At 46.2% G+C, this 25,209-nt stretch overlaps 3 protein-coding genes across 4 annotated transcripts in view; 1 reads left to right on the top strand and 2 right to left on the bottom strand.

Annotated features, from left to right (window-relative positions):
* Positions 1-2,786: 2,786 nt before the first annotated feature.
* opn1sw1 (opsin 1 (cone pigments), short-wave-sensitive 1) lies at positions 2,787-6,848 on the top strand. The gene is made up of 5 exons (XM_070991670.1): positions 2,787-3,126; positions 3,314-3,482; positions 4,571-4,736; positions 4,827-5,066; positions 6,587-6,848. Exons 1-5 carry the CDS (start codon positions 2,787-2,789, stop codon positions 6,686-6,688), a joined length of 1,017 nt encoding a protein of 338 aa, XP_070847771.1. The 3' UTR covers positions 6,689-6,848.
* Positions 5,735-10,319, bottom strand: calua (calumenin a). Of its 2 annotated transcripts, none has more exons than XM_070991672.1 (7): positions 10,172-10,319; positions 9,232-9,505; positions 8,693-8,886; positions 8,380-8,546; positions 8,242-8,302; positions 7,680-7,876; positions 5,735-7,600 (listed from the first exon to the last, which is right to left on the bottom strand). In XM_070991672.1, exons 2-7 carry the CDS (start codon positions 9,447-9,449, stop codon positions 7,496-7,498), a joined length of 942 nt encoding a protein of 313 aa, XP_070847773.1. In that variant the 5' UTR covers positions 9,450-9,505; positions 10,172-10,319; the 3' UTR covers positions 5,735-7,495. The 2 variants fall into 2 exon arrangements, with proteins under 2 accessions (XP_070847773.1, XP_070847772.1); XM_070991671.1 differs by having other exon boundaries at positions 6,931-7,600; positions 9,232-9,450; positions 10,172-10,293.
* Positions 10,320-15,030: 4,711 nt separating this feature from the next.
* The window catches only part of cdhr5-rs (cadherin-related family member 5, related sequence), a 10,457-nt gene continuing 278 nt past the window's right edge, over positions 15,031-25,209 (bottom strand). Inside the window, exons 2-15 of the mRNA XM_070992633.1 lie at positions 23,245-23,344; positions 22,943-23,151; positions 22,772-22,828; positions 22,605-22,697; positions 21,758-21,844; positions 21,550-21,660; positions 20,809-20,970; positions 20,000-20,090; positions 19,057-19,163; positions 18,763-18,963; positions 18,368-18,490; positions 17,264-17,342; positions 16,229-16,425; positions 15,031-15,081 (exon numbers count right to left, since the gene is read on the bottom strand). Coding sequence (XP_070848734.1) covers positions 15,031-15,081; positions 16,229-16,425; positions 17,264-17,342; positions 18,368-18,490; positions 18,763-18,963; positions 19,057-19,163; positions 20,000-20,090; positions 20,809-20,970; positions 21,550-21,660; positions 21,758-21,844; positions 22,605-22,697; positions 22,772-22,828; positions 22,943-23,151; positions 23,245-23,317 — 1,641 coding nt within the window. The 5' untranslated portion in view covers positions 23,318-23,344. The remainder of the gene's footprint in view (positions 15,082-16,228; positions 16,426-17,263; positions 17,343-18,367; positions 18,491-18,762; positions 18,964-19,056; positions 19,164-19,999; positions 20,091-20,808; positions 20,971-21,549; positions 21,661-21,757; positions 21,845-22,604; positions 22,698-22,771; positions 22,829-22,942; positions 23,152-23,244; positions 23,345-25,209) is intronic.

Raw genomic sequence — 25,209 nt, forward strand, 5'->3', positions numbered from 1 at the left:
GACCTGTGCATATGACCAGCAGATTGAAAGTAGATTTTTTATTGATACACCTGGAAATCAGTGTCATGACACAGTTTGTAATGATGACCACATTAACATAAAATCTTGTAGAATTTTATATGAAAATCAACCAAGAGACAGAGTTTAAACCAAAAGACGTTCGTTGTCTGAACAGTCTGTGTTCTCTTGTGGTTTATTCACGTCGGTGAACAGACAAACACAGATGTCTTCTGCCTCTCTGACCCACAGGTGCATGCTGGTCCTGTACCTGTCCGCCCGTTAACACCTCAGGTGTCTGTAACTCTGCCTGAAACAGCAGAACAAGAACAAAACAAGAACAAACAAAGAAAATGCCAAAGCTAAAAATTTAGAAAGACATTTCACAAGTCAGAGTTGCACAGTTTCATATAAAGATAGAAAAACTGACATTAACCTCAAAGAAGAGAGCGTGGAGAAGTTTGAAAGCCATCACATCAGAGATCATTTCAGTTTGTGCTCAGCGCGGTGAGTTCAGGTCAGCTGTGTTTCAGGCCGCCGTGAATTACCTCCAAACTGAGGTCGTATCATACCCATGCTCCATCACGCTCACAGCCTGGTTATGATACAGCCCCAGCTCTGAAGATTCATTATTAAGGATCAGCTGAGACATCGTCGCTGTCTCGTCATTGATCAGTGACATTTCCTACAAACAATGAAGTGAAGGAGAGTTCGTCTTAGATTTAGCATCAGTGGATACATTCAACATGTACACAGCACAAATATGAATGAAGTGAAACATGATATCTGGAAATTTGGTAAGAAACGCACCTTTGTACTTGTTGATTTGACTCTTTCCTCCAGCTTCCGTCCTCTGAAGATCAGGAGCCAGTGAAGCAATGAAGTGATGGAGGGTTTTTACATAACAGAGCCTTTATATGCGCAGGTTTGATGCCCTCTAAAAAGTGAAGATGAAGTGATGAAGCGCTGGACGAGTGGAGGGTTTTTAAGAAAGAGGCAGAGATTTACGTCTTTATCTTCATCCTCAGATTAACCCTTCGTTATTTCAGACCGGGTCAGACCAGTTTAGTGTGAGTCTTTTTGTCTCTAATCTGACTTTGTCCCAATGTTTTGGGGATTTGGAGGATTGAGGAGCACGGCTTGCTCAGGTAAATCTCAAGCATCCGGATTAGAAGTCACACAGATTGAACAATAAAAGGGTCTTATATCTGCAGACCACATGCTGCTCGCAAAGCAAGTTTTCTGTTGAAATAAAATGTCAAGTTTGAAAGTTAGTGAGGACGAGCTCACAGTGATGAAGAGGCGATCTCAGAGTCATCACAGCTCCAAGAGAAGAATTAAAATGCTAAAAATCAATATTCACAAAGTGAATACAGTGTGAGCTTCATCTGACTTTGCAGTCTGTGCTCTCTGACTGGAGGACAGAGGATGCTGGAGTTGGTCTGGATTCAGATTATAAAGCTCTCTGAGGCAAATTCAGATATTAGGCTCCGTAAATAAAATGACTTGATGTTCTAACTGGATTCATTGTTCATTTCTAAGTTGATTGGAGTTGATTTCTAGTCTTTAAAACAAACATATTAACGCTGATTTACTAATCTGTCCCTCTGTGGGTCTGTGTTGAGTTTGTAATTAAAGAATAAAAGATTGTTTATCTCTAATGAACCAGTTCATTAAATGTTTCCAAACCTTTCATTCAGTTGTTTAAAGGTTAAACTGTTTATCACCTGAACGACGGCTGGTTAGTCATGAGTTTGTTAAAAGGTTAATGGTTTAATAGTTAAACTCTGCAGTGATTATGAATGGTTTAACTCTAATCTGAGGATTGCTTTCACCAACTGCGTTGACTCGTTCAACCAGAAGCTCAGTTTGTTATTGACTGTTTGTCAAGCTGTGTTCAGGTCACAAAAGAACTTCTTCCATTAACCAAACGTCAAGATTAAACTACGACTTTATTTGCAAAGCATAAGAAAGCAAAAGGCAAAAGTTCCTTCGTTTATTAAGCTGCTTCTCCGATCCAACTGTTGAACCTGGAAGACACAGTAAAGTGTTTGTGACACTCGTCCTTCAAACCCTGAGCGTTGTGTGCGTTTTACTGTGTTGTTGTTGTTGTTGTTGTTGTTGTTGTTGTGCTCTGCTGTCTAACATGAATGCTGATGTATGTGATGAAGCAGAAAAGGAGAATTAACCAAACTAACTTTAAATGAACGTGTTTGTCTTACATGGTGTTTTTCTCATTGACACGCATTTATTTAACATACCGACCATTTTATTCGTTTTTAATGTTTTTGGATTTGTTTCATTCGCGTTTCCTCACATATGAATCACATCATCGTGATGTTTGTTTCGGTGTGTGTTTGTCTGCTGATCGTTCAGTAATACGAACGACAGCTGTGATACTTGTCGTTAAACTGTTTTAGTCTCAGTTTTACTTTGTTCCCAGTTTCAGTCAACAGTCCGATGTTTTTCACTGGACCGAATTACGACATTTATTTTCTTAAATATCTGTCTCTAAAATCTGTGATCTCCTTTTTTGCATTTAAAGAGCAGAAATGTCTGCGACACTCGGGCTTATATGAGCCTGCTGTGGCTGTGAACGGTGTAAGCAGATTAAAGTGTCGTGCAGAAAACATCTTCAGACAGAAGGTAAATGTGACCATCTTAATCCCAAAATGTGACTTTAGAAAAAGCAAAGCAGCTCTTCAGAGTAAATCTTCAGAGTAAGTGGTTTATGAGTTGTATATAAAGAGGCTGAGGTGGTCAGCTGTGGTGAAAAGCTCAGGGTCACGATGGGGAAACATTTCCACCTGTACGAGAACATTTCCAAAGTGAGTCCCTTCGAGGGGCCTCAGTACTACCTGGCCCCTCAGTGGGCGTTTCACCTGCAGACCGCCTTTATGGGCCTCGTCTTTTTTGTGGGAACGCCTTTAAACTTTGTTGTTCTCCTTGTGACGCTCAAGTACAAGAAGCTGCGCGTCCCTCTCAACTACATCCTGGTCAACATCTCCTTTGCAGGATTCATCTTCGTCATCTTCTCCGTCAGTCAGGTGTTTGTCTCCACCATGAAGGGTTACTTCTTCCTGGGTCACACCATGTGTGCCTTGGAGTCTGCCATGGGATCTATTGCAGGTAGATGATATCAGCTGTTTCACCTTATCTTAGCAGGCAACAGATGAGGTTACCACAGGTCTGCAGCAGCTACACAAAATCAGCTGTTTCATCTTTTGATTTCAGAAAATGAAGTGATGACCTTCAGTAAAACTGCTGACTTCAGTGTTTCTTATTGTCACGTGTTAACCCCTCGTGTCGTCTGCAGGACTGGTGACATCCTGGTCTTTGGCTGTGTTGTCTTTTGAGAGATACCTGGTCATCTGTAAACCGTTTGGAGCCTTTAAGTTTACCAGTAACCACGCTCTGGCTGCCGTTGCCTTCACCTGGTTCATGGGGGTCAGCTGTGCCATCCCACCTTTCTTTGGCTGGAGCAGGTAGGTAATGTAGGTAAAATCGAAAAGTTATGTCATTCAACTACAAAATGTAGCAACCGTGTGATCTATCAGAATAAAGCACAGTGTTTTTGTATTTTAAATACAATAAATAAAAATACAATAGGGAGCGTGAAACCTCCACTCTAGATACACGTGGGTCTATTTGATCTGTCCTGTCATCAGCACAAGGACTCAGCTGACAACCATGAAGAAACATCACAGGCATTAAATTTCATTCTGACGTGTTATTTTTCCTAAATTAAGAGTCCTGCTCAGCATCATGATCAGGTTTATTACCAAGTAGGTCTCAAGCTTTGATATTCGGCTCCATAACAATTAGCATTGGTACAGACAGTAAAGACGATGAAAAGTCTGAAAACAACATATATCTAAAAAGAAAAAAGAAAAAATCCAATAAAAAAAGAAAATCTGGTTTTCTAAAGGTTTTGCAGGGATGTGCAAAATATTATCCAAAGAAAGAGCAAATGAGCATCAGGTATGCTAATGTTGCTAATGGTCAGTCAGAGAGGTGTTTCCACAGCTTCACATGCTCCCACCAGTCAAACAGCAAGTCTGTGATCCACCTGCAGGTGGAGGCAGGTAAACTCAGCCAGCAGAGCCAGCAGAGCCACGATGAGTGTCCTACAGGCAGATCCCAGCACAGCGTGGTGGAAAAAACAGTTTTGGTCTCAATAGCTAATTTCCTTGTTCTTGAAAACTGTACAGGGGGTGAACTTTACTATAACTCACTCATTTAAATTATACTGACATTTAAATTTATTTGTTTTGAGTGACAGCAAGCTGCTAGGCTCCTTTGGCCCGCCTCAGCTCTTTTTCTGATGAGCTGGGAGTTTAAAATGATTGTTGGGGGGTGCACTCTGACACATGAGCTAAGTAGTGTTAAACATAAGACCATTGAAGGTGAAAGTATTCAAACGGACCATGGATGATTAAAACTGAATGCTTGCATTTCATGTCACATTTGGGTGATGCACAGATGTTTTAATCATGGCTGCGTGCAGGAGGTCATCGCACTCTGCTGTCTTCTTCAGTTAATATGAGAGAACATGTCATGTATCTGTCTTCAGGTACATCCCTGAGGGTCTGGGCTGCTCCTGTGGGCCTGACTGGTACACTCACAATGAGGAATTTAACTGCAGCAGCTACACAAATTTCCTGATGGTGACCTGCTTCATCGCTCCGCTCAGCATCATCATCTTCTCCTACTCTCAGCTGCTGGGCGCTCTGAGAGCTGTGAGTTCAAAGCCTGATGTCCTGTTTTAAGGTCGCGGCTTGAGGTCAAAGTGTAAAGTTCTCTGACTCGTTCTTGTGTTTTGCATTCAGGTAGCGGCCCAGCAGACAGAGTCAGCCTCCACCCAGAAGGCAGAGAAGGAGGTATCGAGGATGATCATTGTCATGGTGGGATCCTTCATCACCTGCTATGGTCCGTATGCTGTCGCGGCTCTTTACTTCGCCTACTCATCAGATGAAAACAAAGATTATCGACTCGTCACCATCCCAGCGTTTTTCTCCAAGAGCTCGTGCGTCTACAACCCACTCATCTACGCTTTCATGAACAAACAGGTGAGCAGAAAACCGACAGGTGAGCAGGGTTAACCCTTACCTTAACAGGTGACAACAGACAGGTAAGCAGAATTGACTCTAAAAGAGGTGAACAGATCACAGAAAGGTAAGCAGAAACATGGAGAAAGTCTTCATGAAATGATATGTGTAACAGTTGTGCAAGCAGGAGATCAGGAATACAGGGTTAGCTGTGGATGCTGTGGATGCAATGCTAACACCACGTGTGGTTGTCTGTGTTTAATGTTGCTATCAGAAGGAAAGAGTTTGGGATTAATGTCAACGTTGAGACATCTAAATCTTTCTCCAGATGTTCACTAAAGAAGCATCATGTTACCCCTCGTTTTAGCTTCTCCTCTCAAGCTAAACCCAGACAGTGAAGAGTGTTGTAGCAAATCAGCTCTGGAGTGAATGGATAGCTGTGCTAATGCTAATGGTAGGTGAGCAGGAACAATGGACAGTGTGTGTCCATGAGCAAAGGGAGACACTAACCTGGCCATAACAAAAGGCTGACGATAGCTGAAGCCCCAAAATGCTCAGAGGACACACAAAATAAGAATGAATGACAAAATGAACTACAAATTTACAGACAAAGACGAAAACTGAAGCCTGAAGCTAAATCAAAATCAGATTCCACCTTCAACTCTGGACCAAGGGAGCACCACAGGGTTCTGTGTTTGACCCACTAATAATTTATTATTTAGCTACATAAACAGTATTATATCTCCAACAGTTATAATGTCCAATTTTACGCAGATGATACAATATTGAATTTATATAGTTGTTCTCCAATTCAAACCATCTCATATTACAATCTGCCCTTAATTTTCTGTCATCTCTGCAGATTATCAACCTTGTGTTTCATGTTGACAAGACAAAATGTTTTTTTTTCTCAATAACTCATAATTCCAGCTCACATCTCCTGCCGTGGTGTTAAGTGTCCAGTCTTACATATACCTGTGAATTTAGCTGCACAAGTCTTTAAAAAGCATTTGCAACAACTGACACATGAACTAAAGATGAAATTGTTTCCTTTTCTCAGAATAATGTTTGTGTCTTGATGAAAATGAGTGTAGTCATCCATCATATCTGTGGAGGTGTTCTTTATTCTCATGCTGCTCCACCTTGAAGCGCCTTGATGCAGTTTATCTTTGTGCTTCGTGTTTCATGACATGAAATTGTCCTCATTGCTGTGTGCTACATGAAACAGCGGGCAGAAGAAAAAGTGCATTCAGTGTCATTTAGAAAGTTCTCCACAGAAGCTGCCTCAGGATATCACTGCTCACAGAGCAGATCTGAGGTCTGTTTAAGTCTGATGACCCCTCAGGTAAACACTGAACGTGTACAGACCGCCTCTGACCGCTTCAAGTGCCATGAATCACCTGAATGAAACTTTTCATTTTGAACATGTTGAGAGATGTGTGCGACTGTTTCTGATGCTGTTTGTGTTTCCTCCTGTTGAGGGCAGACCTGGTCGAACAGAGGTCATAATAAGTCCTGATTACTGCTGTTTGTCTCTTTAGTTTAACGCCTGCATCATGGAGACGGTCTTTGGAAAGAAGATGGATGAATCATCAGAAGTTTCTTCAAAGACAGAGACGTCTTCAGTGTCTACAGCGTCTTAATGTTTGACGACAGACGGACACTTTCTAAATGTTTTTTACATGTTCTCTGCAGACTCAGAGGAAATGTGTTAAAGACGCTGATGATTTATGACAAAACATGTAAATACAAAAAACCTTGATATTCATTTGACTGTAGAACATCTTTGTTTAGAATAAAGGCAACAAAAAAATCGAATAAAATGTTTCCTTCTGTGTAATAATTAGTGTCATCTTAAAGGTTCAGTTCACTCAAAACGAACAAAAACAGTGTTTTCTATCTTTATTGACAGAATATGAAAAGTCAAAGTCCAGCATCGAGTCCACGTGAACCACTGACGTCCTGTCTTCATGTCCCAGACAAACTGGAGTCAATTATTTCCACACTGATAGAAAATGTAAGAATCTCGTCACCTCGTGACATCTGCAGCTCCTCTGACTTTGTTCTATCATTAAATCCACATTCTGAGCGTTTTGATCAGAAATCACTCGAACAAACAGAAAAGACAAACAAATATGAAAACAGAAAGTTTTCAGATAAAAACTAAGAGGCACCAAAAGGACAGAGGTCAAAGGTCAGAAACATAAAAACACTTCAATCAAATTTTGTCTCATCGAGCAGAAAGAGGAGGAGCAACGAAGCAAAGAGGTTCATATAAAGAAATAAAGGAGAAAAAAGTGATTCAAAGGTCAAAGGTCAAAGTTCTTCCTTCGCTGATCGTCGTCTGAACATGAAGTAAAAAACTTTTTTCTTCTGTGGGTCGACCAAATAAATAATTTTTCAAAAACAAGAGTCAAGTCATGTTTTTTATCAAGAAATCTACAAGCTGGCTAAAATTCATCGTGTCGTAGCAAAGCTTCCCCGAAGTCCGTCACCTGACTTCCAACAAACATGTCGTATTTGTCGAGGATTTCCTTCTTGGTGAGTTTTCCATCCTGAAGAAGACAGAGCAGGTGAGACACAGGTGAACAGGCTCAGCAGGTAAACCTGAAACACTGAGGCGAAGGCACAAACCTGGTCGGCGTCAGACTCGTGCAGAAGATGTTTGGCTTCAGCTTCAGCGTGGTCGTAGTCTGACGGGAGGATCCAGTCCAGAGTTTCCTCTTTGTCCATCTTTCCGTCCTTGTTTTTGTCTCTGAACTCAGAAAACTGCTGACGTTCAGTCGCCACCCACTCCGGTTCTTCAGCGTCCTCTGAGGTGTACATGTCACCTGCAGACGAGACGAAGATCTAATATTCACACTGTGACCTTTTGAACACACCTGTACTGAATGATACTTACCAACAGGTGAGGAACAAGTACTCAGATTACATTTCATACGTTATATGTGTACATTGTCCCTGAACTCTGCCCAGGGACGCGGTGTGACCTCACTTCCTCCTGCCTCACAGAGGCCTCCACAGCCACGCCTCCTCCCACCACCTTCTCCACCCCGTCAGAACTGACTCCTCCTCCCTCTGACACTCTCCAAACACACCTGTAACATCTGTCTGGACCTCCAAACTCACCTTTTTAAAACTGCTTTAACATGAAGAGGACAGCAGTACCTGAGTACACGTGTGCAGTACTTCTTACCGATGTACTCCTGCAGGTCGATGAAGCCGTCTCCGTTCTTGTCGATGTCTTCTATTGTTTCCTGTGACGGCGAGCAAAGACGTGACATCAGTGACCTCACGTGACCTCAATGACATCATGCCATGACATCACACTCACCTGCACCACGATGTCCTTCATGTGCTCGTGATCTTCAGGATGAAGAAAAGCTGTGAACTCTTCTTTGTCTGCGATCATGTCTCCGTTTCTGTCTGCGACTCTGAAACGTCTCTCGTCCCTCAACATCATGACGCTGTAGTTGTACCCAGAGTCCATCTGTGGACTCTCTGGAAAAGACAAGAAATCAGCGTATCAATCAAAAATCACTGTACCGATGGAGCAAATCAATCAGAGCGTCTTCTGTTGGACGTGGACGTTAAAAAGACGCTGCTGGCTGCATCTCGTTACAAACAGACTGCGTGTCCTTCGTTACCCAGGTAGCTCCCGTACGTGACGTTCTTGTACTCGTCCCAGCTGATCACGCCGTCGCCGTTGGCGTCGAAGTCTTTCCACTGATGCTCCACGCTGTTGTAAATGTGCTTCTTCTGAGCGTTTTTGATCCAAACCTTGAGCTCGCCCTCAGAGACAAAACCGTCTTTGTTGCTGTCCATTCTGTCCACGATGATGCTGCAGAGACACAGTGTGGAAGGTTTGTTTCATGGCTGAGCGGCTCAGAGAGACACATGACTAAAGACAAGAAGGGACAGGGACGCTGAAAACCGGACTTCTGTCGGCTCAGGCGTCGCTGAACAAACAGACTGAAGCATTTCAACAAACGTGATGCTCTGTGAAACTAACAAACAAACACAGCTGCAGTGGCGGATGTTTCCACTGAGAACCAGGAAATAAAACCTCCGGTTTGTCACACCTGAACACGCTTACGGGGAGACACACCTGCAGCACAGGTGCACAGGTGGTGCTGGACCACGCTGGCACTCACACTGCGACTGCTCCTCTTCGCTCTGAACTCACCCGAGCCTCCGTTTGCTCTCCTCTGGTTTGAGGTGATCGAAGGTTTTGGCCTCGTCTTGACCCAGAAAAGCTTCGTGGTCGTAGTCGTGATTTTTGTTGTCGTCGTGTTCGAGGTGGCTGAGGGGTTCTTCATCGTGCACCCGACTCTTCTTCTCTGTCGGTTTACTGCTGCCGTAGACGACGCAGAGGACGAAACACATCAGCAGAGGACGGATCATCCTGACGGAGACTCAGAGACACGTTAACGTAGACGTCTGACGTCCACAAGTCTGATCTGAGCCGGAGACAGAGACAGAGACAGAGACAGAGACAGAGACAGAGACAGACGGATTCATTCACTGTTTCATGTGAGACTGAAACCCTCATCAACACAGCACTGCTGGTGAGGAACAAAGTACTTTTACACAAGTATCATCGAAGTACTGCACCACATTTCAGAGGGACATATTTTTATGTACCTGCTGTTTCTGTTCAAAACAAAAGATCAGTTATAAAATACAAAGATTAAAATACGCAGCCGTACATAAAGTATTTAAAGTCAGCTCCAACATTACAGCAGAGTTCACATATTAATACACCACATGTATATTAATACATGCATCTTGACTTCTGTCAACTTTTCACTGCAGGACTTTTAGCAGTAACTGAGTATTTTTTGCAGTACTGAAATACTTCAGTGGACACTGCTGTGAGTACTCGGAGTACTGCTGGCTGTATCACTGTTTGAATGAGACTTTGAAATCTGCTCGTTTTCTTTTTGCCAAGTGTCACATTAATATGAGGAAATGTGACGTAATTCTGACCAACTCTGTTAAAAACATCCTCCTCTTCCTCATCCTCATCATCCTCACGCGCTGTGACTGAAGTCTGCAGGAGGGACAGATAACCACGTTCAGAAATCTTTCTCTTTCCCGCCACAGATGGAGAATCTTAGCCTTACCTGCCCGTATGTAGCTCGTGCACCTGGACGCTTCACCTGGTCTCGCGCTCGTCTGTCCTCCGGTCAGCGCCTCTCCTCTCTGCCGACCATCACGCACTCTGGACCCGCACCGCGGTTTCCGTCCTGCCGCAGCCAATCTGCTCACAACGGGAACACTTCTCCTGATCCGATTGGTCCACTTCAGCGAGGATGCGTGTCCTCTTACTGACGTCAAACGTCGGCGTCATCATGCTCGCTTCTCATTGGCTGGCGATTGGGTGTGGACCAATGGCAGCGCAGGATTCAGTCAGCGAGGAGAAAAGTCGCAGCTGCGTCCTGCCACGTCCTCAAACCTGAAGAAATAAGAGGAGCTGTTCGAGGAGAAAGTTTATTTCTGAGAAGAAGCTTAAAGATAAATATCGATAGCAGTCATTGATCTGAAACCTTTCACGTGGGACTGAAATGAGTGTTTGTAGATGAAACCAAACCCTGATCCTCTGCCATCCTCTGTCATCCCTGTCACAGAGAGGGTGAGGAGCAGATCAGAACAGGAGAACGAGGAAGAATGAAAACAGGAAGATTGTCCCTCCTGAACAAATAAAAAGTTTATTTTATTTTATTACACCTGAGCATCTGTTTCAAAAACAAAAGTCACACGATGGTGGAACAAAAGAGACGTGATAAACCCATCTGTCTGCTCACCTGTCTGTCTGTTCACCTGTCTGTCTGCTCACCTGTCTGTCTGCTCACCTGTTCGTCTGCTCACCTGTCTGTCTGCTCACCTGTCTGTCGGCTCACCTGTCTGTCTGCTCACCTGTCTGTCTGCTCACCTGTCTGTCTGCTCACCTGTTCGTCTGCTCACCTGTCTGTCTGCTCACCTGTCTGTCGGCTCACCTGTCTGTCTGCTCACCTGTTCGTCTGCTCACCTGTCTGTCTGCTCACCTGTCTGTCTGCTCACCTGTTCGTCTGCTCACCTGTCTGTCTGCTCACCTGTCTGTCTGCTCACCTGTTCGTCTGCTCACCTGTCTGTCTGCTCACTTGTTCGTCTGCTCACCTGTCTGTCTGCTCACCTGTTCGTCTGTTCACCGTGTGTGTTCATATGACGTGTGTGAGTCTGAGTGTGTTACATGTGTTGATGTTTACATGTGGAAGCTCTGAGGTTGTTGGTATATTTCTCGGCTGTTTTTCAGCACTGTGTTTTATAACTGGGGCTGCTGAAGATCTTTAGCCACCTGGTCACCTGTTCAGGTGTGTGTTCAGGTGTGCAATATGCTCTGTTTGTGGGGACATTGGTTAGGGTTGTTGTTTCAATAAAAGTACACTAAAACCACAGAAAGCTGAATTGGACCTTTTTATTTTCGAAATGTGGAAGTTATGTCCAGTGCGTCCAGCAGGGGGGGCTACAGCTCGTAACAACATTCTGTCCTGAGAGGACTTTTCTTCTGTGGGAACTCCTTCCTTGTTCTGAACAGCTGACAGGAGCCGTCATCTGAAGCACTCGTGGGTTTAAAGTTTATTTAGTTTGATTTATTGAAGTCTTCAGATGGAAACTGAGTTTTGGTTTGAACTCGAGTTGATGATCATGAAGAAAAACAGACTCTAAAAGACTTTAACGTGTCGCAGCGCTGAGTGTCAACTGAAAAACTAAAGCTGAAAAAATAACATATCAAATATCAGATTGATCATTTCTTTGATTTATTTAACACATTTATTGATTTCTTTAATGAATTCGAGCCACAAGATTCCAGAATATTCCATTTAACAATAATTAATTAAACATTGTCAAATCAACGGGCGACAAGGGAAAAACAAGGGAAACTCCACATGAGTGTGCTGAACAATGCAGGAAGCTTATGCGTGTGTGTGTGTGTGTGTGTGTGTGTGTGTGTGTGTGTGTGTGTGTGTGTGTGTGTGTGTGTGTGTGTGTGTGTATAAATAGAAGGGTTGCACAATATGGAAGAAACTGACACTCGTTCTCTCTCAGTTTGCTTCTTTGAAAATTTGTCCTTTTTCTTAAAAAAAAAAAAGACTACAGTTCCTCTAATGGCCAGCTGCACACAATGAGCAACATCCACTGATGGATGAGGTCTTCATCAGGCCTTTGTGGTTCAACTGCTGCAGTGAAACCATGACCAGGAGAGACATACGAGAAGGACGTACAAGGAGACCAGAAAAGACCTGGACTCTGCTCTGATGAGTCCAGGTCTGACGTGTTTGGTTCCAGCTGTTGTGTCTTTGTGAGACGCAGAAGGTAAATGGACAGTATCTGCAGGTGTTGGAGGAGGAGGAGGAGGAGGAGGAGGAGGTGGAGCGCACTGGACCAACATGGCTGCCACAGCGTCCTGCAGCCACAGGCCAGTCCAGCTGCTCCGTGCTTCATGTGTTCTTTACAGGACAATGACCCAGAGCAAAAGTCCAGAGGGACACTGATGGAGTGCAGCGTCACATGACCTGATGGTTTGAGATGAGCTGGAGCAGAGTGCAGAAACAGCAGCCATCAGCAGGAGGCGTCTCCTGTGAAGACAGCAAAGTTCGACGCTTTAATCTAAAAAGTGTTTTTACATTTGTTCAAACTGGCTGGTTTGGTTGTTTAAGTGTGAAGAAAACTGAACTCAGAGACGTCAGATTTACTTCTCATGGCCTGTGATTGGCTGCTGCAGAGACGGCAGATTTATTTTTCTGATCTGTGATTGGCTGCTGCAGAGACGGCAGATTTATTTTTCTGATCTGTGATTGGCTGCTGCAGAGACGGCAGATTTATTTTTCTGATCTGTGATTGGCTGCTGCAGAGAAGTGTCCTCTGAGCTGGACTCGTCCTCAGGTAGCGTCTACCTGAATGGGTCCTCTGACTCCTGTTACGTCTCATCTGATTGCTTTGCTTTCATGTCATCGTCTCTGTGTTCACTGCTGTGATGTCATCATCATGAACACCTGCGGACACACCTGCAGACACACCTGCGGACACACCTGTGGACACACCTGCGGACACACCTGTGGACACACCTGCGGACACACCTGTGGCTGACCCCGCTCTGACGTCAGACAGTTTGAGGGTCTCGGTGGTTTCCGTCGCCTCAGCTCGACACTCTGCTTTTTCCTCCACAGGAAACAGGTCAGAGTGCAGTCCGGACCTTCCTCCAGGATCGCTGATGAGGATGCTGGAGGATGATGAAGGAGCAGGAAGCAGAGAGTGTCTCCTGGTGTAGACTCCCTGTCTGCCGTGGAAGCTCTCCGACTGTGAGGAGGACTGATATTCATGCCTGAAAGCTCTGCTGCTGTACAAAGACTCCTCCATGAACGCTGGCCGGCTGGAGCTCGCCTGTCAGACACAGAGGTTTGATTTCAGCTTCAGTTTGTCTGGTTTCCTTCAGCTCATCCACAGACGGACCGCAGAGGTCCCAACACAACACTTCAGACTCACTCCGGTTGACTTTTACCTTTCCAGGCAGCTGGATTTGCATGTGATGTAAGAATCCATCTTTATGGATCTTCATTCATTCGTGGTCTAAACACACTCATGGGGACCAATCAGCGTCCTGCGAGGACGACTGGTGGCGATGGGCGTGGTCCAGCCATGAGGACAGCCAGAGAAGCAGCGTGGACGCCGCGGTTTGTTGATCTGATTGGTTGAAGCTATCCTGTGACAGACGGTTTATCCAATCACCTGCCAAGTGTTTTTATTTTAGTTTAGTTTTTTCTTTTCCAGCCACGACTTCTCAGATGGTTCAGCGTCACAAACCACCTGGAGCACCAGGTAAGACCAGCGGTCCAAAACCCTGAAAGCAGCTTAGTTTGTCACTGAGACGTCAGCTCAGCTGGACTTATCACACTTCAGCAGACCTGCAGCAGCTGAGCATCACGTTCATCACTTTGAAATGCTTATGATTTCAGACTGTATGACTTTAACTGTTCAAGCTTTAAACTCCTCCTCGTTCTGTCTGAAGCGTCTCCGTCCAAAGCTTTACGCTTCAGTAGCTGTACGAGAGCAACAGATGGAGAAATGTGGGTCAAATGTCAAACAGACGACCATCACTTCATTTTTCTGATTTTCATTTTTATTAAAGAAAAAATCAGATTTTAATTCACTGAGTTTGATCATCTTAATGTTTGTTCTTCCAGCCATGTCGAGCCCTGATTGACTTCATTCACACTGACTTCACACTTTGGATTGACTGAAGTGAAACAGAACATGTGAATAACACTTTGTGTGTTCGATCATTTGACGTGAAAGTCAGCGTCACCAGAAAGTTACGCCTCAGGAAAGCAGGAGGTCAGATGGCCTTTATGTTGATGTGTAACCTTTTTTTAAAGTTAATTTGACAGTCGGCATGTTGATGAGGAACTGTTTAAATATTCCAAACATCCCCTCAGGTGAAACCTTTCCCTCCATGCTTTCACTCAGCACCTGTACCTGAAGCCCGGCCTGGCTGAGTTCAGCTGTGGTTTGTGTTTCTGTCTGTTATGACCGGAAACGGTCTTTTAATGATAGTTCATATTGTGCAGATTGGCTTGTTCATTTATTATGTGCCGACGCTTGCAGCAGTCGTTCTCTGACAGTGTTAAATTGTGGATGTGTGAACGCAGAGCAGCTCGTTCTCTGCTTGTTTTAACATCGTTTAAACTGCTTTATGTGCATAAATTATGAGTCAGGGGTGTCACAGACGTATTCCTCAGATCTACCACCTGCACATGAACACAGGGCACTGACACTGAGCACACGAGGACGCCACACACACACACACACACACACACACACACACACACACACACACACACACACACACACACACACACACACACACACACACACACACTTCCACTGCACTGATGTGGGCTATAAACAGAAGCACGACAGGAAGTCCACACTGACTATCACAACATCACATCACGAGGAGCAGCTTTGAACTCACCGTTCGAAACCACAGTAAACTCTACAGAAGAGAGGCAGCACAGAGAAGAAAGACTGCAGACAGTCAGGAGCTTCAACGTTCATTCAAACAGCTTTCTGCAGACCAAACCCCGACCCTGACCCAACCCTGTAGAGCTGTCCTCCTCTGAACCTCCACCCATCACACAGCCTGCACGTCATCACCTGGATGATAACAACGCTGAACCTGCTATCAGACTGCTGCTCGCTCCCACAGCCAGCTCTGATGGAGAAACATGGTCGTTCATGTGGAGCTGTGTTTGTGTCAGTCCAGCATTCAGCCATGTTTCAGCCTCTAAATGCTCCATTATGTCCCCCGTCCCCCCTCAGACTGTCTATCTGCTGCCTGCTGCTCAGCAGGTAGTTTCAGTGGCTCGTAAACGACAGTGAGAGCACCGAGGGTCAAACGGTTATGCTTCTGTTCAGGCGCCATCACGCTACGTTTGAATTCACTGCAAATCAGCAGCAGTCAGGACGTTTCCTGAGAGCTTTGTCAGACATGGACGTGGTCTCCATGATGTCACCGGCCGCACCCATAATTCTGTTTAACTTTGAGCCTTAATGTAAATGAAACGAGTGGCTAACATTCGCTTTATTCAGTTACCTGTAGAGACCAAAACTGTTATTTTCCTACCAGACTGTGAAACATGTTTATTCTGCTGTACATTTTAATGTAGAGGTCTGTGGGATTGACTCACTTTCAGAGCGAGCCTCATCTGGTCATTAGAGGAACTGTAGTTTTTGGCTTTTCAGCCCCAGATGTTGCTCCCTGCTCTGGAGTGAACCCTCTCAGCTTGTCTGCCATCCACCCCGACCACCCCCTGCTACTGCAGCACGGTACACAAATGTAACGTTTCACTTCAGAAATGTTCTTAATGCAGGCAGTGATCATGTTTGTCAGTCTGAATGTGAATCAGTTGTAAATAAACGTCATTTCTAGGAGACAAAGTTGGATTCAGCTGATAATCGTCACCATCAGAGACACCCAACACTGTTTTCACATCTCTCTTCATACATGCACTTCATAAAAATGTACATTACAGGTGCTGTAAGGAGGTTTAAGGAGAAAACTGCCGTTTCAAAAGCAAATCTTTCAGATGTTTAACGATCCAAACATCTCGTCAGGTGTATTAATACGGTTCAGTTCGTACCACGTTGGGATGTTTTCCGAGGTCCACGGCTTCGTGTTCGTCGGCGTTTCTGTGCCGCTGTCGTCTCCTCATGGTTCGAAGCAGCAGAAACAGAACAGATGACAGAAACAGCAGCATGATCATTGCTGCGATTCCTCCTGCCAGCCTGCCGTCCACGTCTCCAAACAGCTGCTGCTCAGTGAACGCACCACGAGGCACTGAAAACACAAAAACACAGAAATATGGATGTTTCTTTAGACGCAGCTAAAGACGGCTGTCCCACCGTCAGCACGCCGGTGCTTCTCTGCTGTTTTTCTGGTTTGACGTCACAAATGGGAAGAGGAGAGAGCAGCATGGAGGCTGAGATGCTCTGGCTTCTTTATTATATGTCTGAAGAGATGAAGATAATGGAAACAGGATGACAGTCCTGTCTGACACACAATGTCGGAAAATCGTGAGCCTCAAACTCATTTCACCATTTTTATGAGGTAATATTGTCAGAAAGGTCATCCTGTGGTTTTATTACAGCTCCTCCCTGATATCTGACAGCAGCCGACTTTATTTAGCAGAAAAACCTAAAAATCACACTTCATGATGAATGTCCATGAATGCACCTTGAAGTCACAGAAAGAAGACACGTCATGTTTGAGAGGGGACGTCAGACACGTCCGTCCCAACCGGCACTTTGCTGCTGAGTGTCGACGTGGTCGACTAACGAGGAGATAACCAGTGAGCAGCTGACCAGTGTGTGGTCCGAGATCAGCAGAGCAGAAAGCTGTCCTGCCCCCCCATAATACACCCCCCCATGTAATACACCCCCCCATGTAATGCACCCCCCCGTTTACAGCCCACTGCTCCTCCACAGGAAGTCGATGCTGCTCTGTTGTTTCTGTCGTCACACAGCTGTGTGTGTGTGTGTGTGTGTGTGTGTGTGTGTGTGTGTGTGTGTGTGTGTGTGTGTGTGTGTGTGTGTCTGCTGTGTGTGTTTGTGTGTTCACGTGTGTGCGTACACAGTTACATACGTAACTCCAGGTTCCGTCCTGGTGGTGTTCTCACCTGTTTGTCCTCTCTGCAGGACCTCGATGTCCACTGAAGCTGAAACTTCGTCTCCAGATTCTTCGTCTCTGGCCACAACCTGCAGTCAGTGAACACAACACACATCAACACACACCTGGTAACGTGTTCGAGGTAACACTCCCACTCTGCCTCTTCATCTCTGCTAACAGACTGTGACCATCACATGCTCTCATATATATTTCATCTGCCTGGCTCAGTTCTAATGGCGCTGAAGTGGATTCACACTGTGAAGCTTTTAGTTTTAATCTTCACTCTGATCCTCCTGCTGATCGAGTGTTTCAGAGAGACCAAACACACCTGAGGACCTGAGACATCACGTCAACAGTCTGCTGATGTCTCAGTGTAAGACAGTATTTGTCTCTGGAAATGACATTTCAAAAGAAAAAACGGAGGTCATGGTGTGTTTAAGGACAGACGTGGGTTGTCATCAGTAAAGGTGTTTAGTTATCCTCGTTAGCTAGCAGGACTTTCTGAAGTCGATACCAGCTGACAGCTCCCGATGTCTCGCTTCACAAACAGCTGTTCTGTCTCATCTGTTTCACCTCAGCGAGGACTTTCAGCTACAGTCACATTCAGACGCCAAAGCGACGTACACGTGAATCCACACAGCGATGGCGCAGCATCGGGGCGGTTTTGGGGTTCAGTATCTCGCCCGAGGATACTTGTCATGGCACGTGGACTGCCGAGGCCGGGGATCGAACCACTGACCTCCTGATAGGTGGACGAGCGCTCTAAACCCAAAAATGAATGTTGATTTCTTTTTAAGTGAAGTAACGTAGAGTAAGTAACTGAATGTATGTCAGTAAAACACTGAACTGACAGATTTGAACCAAACATAATCTCAAACCAAACCGACCGGTGACTGTTTCACAACGTCACAACGTGTTCATTAATGAGCCTCATTTCTAAAGTGCAACCCGATGTTGCTGCCCAGGCACCCAAAGACTGAAGGGACCCCAGTCCCTTAAGAAGGGACACCGGGCGGGTGACTGAGAGTCTTTTGTACTCCAGAGTGACGAAGGTAGTATCACATGAATGATACTGACTTACTGTAGTATAATACTGTATCCAAGCTCGACCCACCTGAAGTATGTGTCGGTCAAAGGCCTGCAGTCGGTCCGTCCGGGCGATCAAGACCCCTCCCTGGGTGACTTGGTACAGTCCAGATGGAGGATGGAGGGAGTATTGGATGTGTGGATTCAGGCCCTGTGATTGGACAGCTTTGTGAGCAGAAAGCAGAAAAATGCAGCGCTCAGGCAGCGTAGACGGCCGAGGAGCTCCAACATTAACGTCAGGTCTCTGTTTCTCGTGCAGACGGTAAAACTGGTACGTGGCGTTTTTAAGCTACGAGACGTGACGGGAGCTGTGTCAGCCGGCGCTCTTTGGTGTTTCTCTGCTCGCTCTGCTGTTTCTTTATGTGTGATGACTCACATGTGTCATACAAGGTATAATACGCACAGACCAGCAGGTGCTCTTACATCAGAGAAGTCACGGTCTGACACCTGGACCTGTAACACCTGGTTCCCATAGGTGGAGACGATGGAGGCAGGGCTGGAGCTCTGGATGATGAAACCTTTAAAGACGGTTCTGTTGAAGGCCGGAGGGAACATGTTCTCACTGAGAACTCTAATGAGAACTGAAGCGACACTGTACTTCAGATGGTCATTCACCTGACACACCTGCGGGGGGGGATTCAAGCACAGGTGGGTGAGTCTCTTTGATCTGCAGTGATTACTTTCAGTCAGACAGTACAGAGGAAGTGCTGCTGTTACCATGACGCTGAGAGTGAAATTCCTGGTCAGTCGCTGAGTGTTCACAGGTCTGGTTAACTGGATCTCACCGGTCATGTTGTTGATGACAAATCTGCCCTGATCACCACCTGTTAACACACAAACGCACCTGTACACACCTGTACACACCTGTACACACAGACTGAACGTCTTGTAAAATCAGATGAAGCATTATTTACTCAAACCATGAGCGTCCTCTGTCTACATGCTTCTGACAGTCTGACCGCATCATAAGTACAGTCTGCTCTCACATGCACCTCCCCCCTCATCACCCCACAGTTCCCACCCCAGCCTCTCCATGACAGCAGATCAGGTGAGGAAGGAGCTCAGGAGGATGAAGGTGAGGAAGACGAGGTCGGGGAGGGTTTGAGTCCAGAGCCCGGCCACCTCAGGCCGGTAGCCTTAACTTCCCACCTGATGAAGACGGTGGGGAGGATCACACTGGACCCCCTCCCATTGGCGTGGAGGACGCAGTCGTCTACCTGCTCCACAGATCTGAGTACAGCGAGGGTCACGTTCTTTGACGCCGTCCAGAGGACAGTCCAACCCTCTGGACTCCATCGAGGAGGTGGGTGAGAGGAGGATGTTAGCCAAGCTGACATCCATCATGGACAACCCATCCCACCCCCTGCATGAGACGGCGGGGGCTCTAAGCAGCACCTGCTGCATTCACTCTGTCAGTCCAGCTGCCGTCAGACTGTGATTCATGCTTCATCATCCTGTCTTTACATCCATGCATCCGTTTTGTATATACATATGTTTTACATACTGTGCTACATGTTTTTTTATCTAATGTGACACTGAACTCAAGCTTCACATGAGCAATCTTTCAATGCCCCCCCCCCCATTGAATGTATGTATATATATTTGATTTTGTGTTTTATTCCCCTCTACGCCCCCTTTTATTTTACGGATCCCCTCCGACCTGACAGGATGCTGTAGATCAGAGGAGAGTTGATTCCTCTGTCTCCATCCTCTGCTCTGATTGGACCAGGAGAAAACGTCAGAGCGGTGTTCTGGAAGAGAAAACAAACATGTCTGTTTACAGCACACGTGAAGGTAAATAAACAAAAAAGAAATAGATCCATACGTTTACATGTGTAGAACTGAAATGTGGATTTAAATCAACACAGATCAGTCCAGAGATCATCTTACCTGTTTGATTTTACCTGAAAGCATCAAAATCTCTCTGTGTTTACCTGGGCCGCTCTTCAGATGCACCTTATCTGTAGGTTAGAGCTAACTTAGCCTAAAATAACCCCGTTCATTCCCCTCTGGTGCATCCGGTTTGTTGAAAGCAGTTTGATTTGTTGAGCCTGGAAGAAGCGACCTTGAATAACAACATGCTCTTATTTTGAAAAAGAGCTAACATGAAGACAGAGTTGAAACCATGAGCAGTGAGAGTGAGTGAGTGAGTGAGTGAGTGAGTGAGTGAGTGAGTGAGTGAGTGAGTGAGTGTGGGGACAGCAGCTTAAATACTGACTGTGTGATCAGGTGAGTGGGCAGGTAAGCAGGTAAGAGGCTGAATGCAGTGTGATGTCCGTGTAACTGCCAATCACCTGCCTGTTCGCTGCACAGTGTTTGTTTATAGCACAGAGCTAGCTCAGCTAGCATTAGCTTTGTTGTTTTGGAATTAGCACACAAGCTAATAATCGAATCGATTAGGACGACCGATGACACGATAACCTTTTAATCTGAAGACCGGGACACACATGTTTCTGCGTGTTTGCTCACCTGCTGTTTGTGCGTGATGTTGGCGGTGTAGGTCGGGCTCATGCAGACAGGAACACCTGGAGAGACAGGTGTGCAGGGCAGGAAGTGAGGATACTGATCGTCTCCGTCCTCAACGTTCACCGTCAGAACAGCAGATGTGTTGAATTTGTCCGCAGTGTTTTCCTGTTTTCATCACCACACAAAGCAAACATCAGTTATTTTCTGTTAACGCAGACGTCCTGATGCCAGAAGAATGTAGAACAGGAAGTCGTGAAGAAGAAGAAGAAGAAGAAGAAGAAGAAGAAGAAGAAGAAGAAGAAGAAGAAGAAGTGAGAGTCAGGGTTTTTCAGTCATTCAGTTTTCAGACAAAAACACAAATATTTGTGTGCACACATCAGGAAGTTTAAACATCCTAGAAAAAAAGCTTTTTTTCTTTCTCTCTGTGTCTGTCTCTGTCTCTCTCTGTGTCTCTGTGTCTCTCTCTGTGTCTCTGTGTCTCTCTCTGTGTCTCTGTGTCTCTCTCTGTGTGTCTCTGTGTCTCTGTGTGTCTCTTTGTCTCTCTGTCTCTCTCTGTGTCTCTGTGTCTCTCTCTCTGTCTCTCTGTGTCTCTCTGTCCCTCTGTATCCCTCTGTGTCTCTGTGTGTCTCTTTGTCTCTCTGTCTCTCTCTCTGTCTCTCTGTCTCTCTCTGTCCCTCTGTGTCCCTCTGTGTCTCTGTGTGTCTCTGTGTCTCTGTGTGTAAATAAGAGGTGAGTGAGCGTTACCTCGGCCCAGATGATCACCTGCAGGCGAGTCCTGGTCTCGTAGTCCAGAGGTTTGTTCAGAACCACGTTTCCGCTGTTGGGTAGATCGATCCTGAAGAACCAGGCGTCACGCTGCAGGTAACACGGCACAGGTGAGAGGAAACAGGCGGCAGGTGAGTTCATGAAGACGTGGACAGACGTACGTGGACGGGTCTGTGCTCCACCTTACCGATGATTGATCGATGATGTAACTGATCACGTCTCCGTCTGCATCGACTGCCTTCACAGTGAAGACGACTGTGTCCACTGCTGTCAGCTGGAGACGCAGAGACAGACACACACACGTTTACAGCTGTGCTCACACACACACACACACACACACACACACACACACACACACACACACACACACACACACACACACGTTTACAGCTGTGCTCATACACTCTCACACACACACACACACACACACACACACACTCACACACACACACACACACACACACACACACACACACACACACACACACGTTTACAGCTGTGCTCATACACTCTCACACACACACACACACACACACACACACACACACACACTCACACACACACACACACACACGTTTACATTTACAGCTGTGCTCATACACGCACACACACACACACACACACACACGTTTACAGCTGTGCTCATACACGCACACACCTCTGGCCGATTCATTAGATATTGGGCATTTTTGGAGAACGCGTGTGACGCGTCGTGTTTTGTTGAGGGATTGTGGTCACATGAAGACGACGGCTCTGCAGAAAGCAGTGCAGCTGTTTGAAGATGAAGAGTTACCAGAAAAAAGACGTTCCTGCACCAACAGCCTGTCAGACAGAAACCTCTGGAACAACGTCATTCAGAGCAAAGACGGAAAAGCCGTCGAGGCCTCTGACCTCGTCCACCTGTCCACCAGGTGAAGCCTGCAGGTGGAGCTCTGATGGAGACTTCAGTTAGACGTGATGGGAAGATGGATTCAGTTTGCATGAATCTTAGTTCATGGTGTGTGGTGCATGCGAGCAGCATCAGCCTGGTTTACCTCACTGATGGTGAACGGGTGAATCGTCTCCTCCAGGAAGTTCGGTCTGTTGTCATTTTCATTCACGATCTCCACCAGGATCCTGTACTGACTCTGAGGAAACACACGCTTTTCACTGCAGAGAGCTCGGTTTGTCCGCTGTTTTTAATATTAGACAGGTGACCTACCTGCATGACATCATCCTCATAGCAGGTCAGCTCTGCTATCAGCACTGATCCCTGAACCTGAGAGACAAACACACACCTGAGTCAGACCTTTACTGCAGATTATCCAGGTGAGACGTGTTTAAAGGTAAAGATCCAGGTGAGACGTGTTTAAAGGTAAAGATCCAGGTGTACCTCTCGGTCCAGAACTCTGGAGACGGACGTGTTCAGTCGGATGGTGCGACCCTCTAAGTAGAACCAGTCTGCGTTGTCTCCAGTCAGACACAGCCGGACGGTGCTGGCGCCTGGCTCTCCGGTGATGGTGAGGTTAGCGATGAACTGGCCCAGCGGACTGTTCTCCCTGACTGAGGCGAAGATGTCCGACCCCCCCAGACACAGACTGGCTGAGGGCCAAACACAGCTGATGTTAGCGCTGATGTTAGCGCAGACTGAAGCATCACGACATGATGTGAGCGACCCCCCGCGTCCCCTCTTACCTGTGACGGCGTGATAGAACGAGCTGAGAGCCACCTGCCAGAGCAGCAGCCTGCAGGGCCTCGACATCTTCATCCACCTCCTTCACCTTCACACCTCCACCTGAGGAGCAGGTAGACAGTCAGATTAGAGCGACGCCATCGGTCTTCAGTCACAGCAGCGCCCCCTGGGTTTGACCTGAGGGTGGTGCCAGCTTGCTAAGATGGCTTCCTTTCGTCTTTTCACACCATCTGGAAACCTGTATGAGGACCTGTCCATCAGTGAGAGACATGTCCACAGGGGACAGGAAGGTGATGCCACTTCTCACCCCTGACAGCCTGTGATGGGTGATCTCTGGTTATATCTGCTGCGTGTCTGACCTCTGACCTCTGACCTGCTGTTTGTCCTCTGACTGTTCAGACTTCTCTTGGTGACTAATTGAGGCTCGGGGCAGTTTCTGTTTATTTCTCTGCGCTCGCAGCAGCTGAACATGCGATGTTTTCTAATTCTCAGCCTCATTCGTATTCAGATGCTGTAACTGTTCATCAGCGCTGACCGAGGCGGTGAAACGCTTCTCATTACTGGAACTCGAGCTTTTCACTTCAGCACTTTCCATCCAGAGCTGATCCAGGCGAACTCTTCATCCACAGAGAGCCAACAGCTCCCTCCTGAGCGAGCGCTCGGCGGCGAGGTGAGGAAGACTTCCTTTAAACAGGCAGAGACCAGACAGACCCAGGATCAGGGTGGAGCCGTCTGCCTCCACCGGCTCTTCCTTTATCTCTGATCACTTTAGGACATAGTGATAATTGTTGTGCTGCTGAAACACTTTATTCTTCGACATAAATCCCTGAAAACCTCGTGCCACTTCTGGTTAGATGCTAAACTGCGTTTCGTCGTCTCTGTGTCGCTCTCTGAAGTTGAATCTAATCTAAAAATGCTTTAATGACTTCAGTCATTTCTAAAATGTGACCACGCTCATCGTCGTTAACTGAATGTCTGCTGCTCAGACAAAACAAGATGTTTGAGGACATCGCGTTGAACCCAGAGACGCTGAGACGGACGTTTAGTCAAGTGAACAGTTCAGTCGTCGCTTTGCTCCTCGTTCGTTGGCCTCCATCAGAAACATGCAGAGGTCAGAGAGAACTGACCTCAGAGCAGCTGACAAAGAAACAATGAGTCACCACGTGTTCGCGAGGACGTGATCAAACTGAAAAACAAACTCTCTCTCTGATAATGTGAAAGGATTAACGGACAAAACGTGGAGACAAAACACTTTCAGTCGTTTGATAAAATGTAGCTGATGAAACGTCACCGACACACACTGATCATCCAGCGTCATGACTCTGTCAGCTGGCTGAAGGCTGTAAACTCTGTGGTGTTTCTGATATTATTTGTCAAGAGCACAGTCACAGGAGTATTTTAACGTCGGAGGCAGCAGCTGAGGATTTAACGTGGGATTAACAGCAGCACCGTTTGAGTGGGCTGGTCAGGCGTTCGCATTATTGTGTCTACCCCGTGTTCACAGAGAACCATTCAGCTGGTTGTAAAGTTTTGCTTCGGGTCGTTCTTCCCTGATACTCTGCGCAGATTTTACTGCTTCACGCACACACATTCACACAGTGGGACTCACTGTGGTTCACACACACAGAGGCTTTAGCACGACCCCGCAGAGCTCCTGCAAAAACAAATATTTGTGTTTGTGCTCTCTGCTTTAAGTTTATTAGGAACGATCTCCACAAACTGTCGCCCTTTCACAACAAAAGCCTTCAGAGAATAAAGAGAATATTCTGGCCCAACATCATCTCCAGTCAACTACTCAGCCAGCATAAATATGACAACATGGCCGCCATCATAACGAGAAGGCGATGGAAATGATTGGACGTCAGTGGACACCAGCCGGCGAACGTGAAACAGGCCGACCCAAGAACACCTGGACGGTGGAGGGAGAGCTGAAGACCTACAGAACAGCTGTAGTAGTAGAAGAAGGA

This window comes from Chaetodon trifascialis, chromosome 22 (genome assembly GCF_039877785.1).
Source record: "Chaetodon trifascialis isolate fChaTrf1 chromosome 22, fChaTrf1.hap1, whole genome shotgun sequence".
Classification (NCBI taxonomy): Eukaryota; Metazoa; Chordata; class Actinopteri; order Chaetodontiformes; family Chaetodontidae; genus Chaetodon; species Chaetodon trifascialis.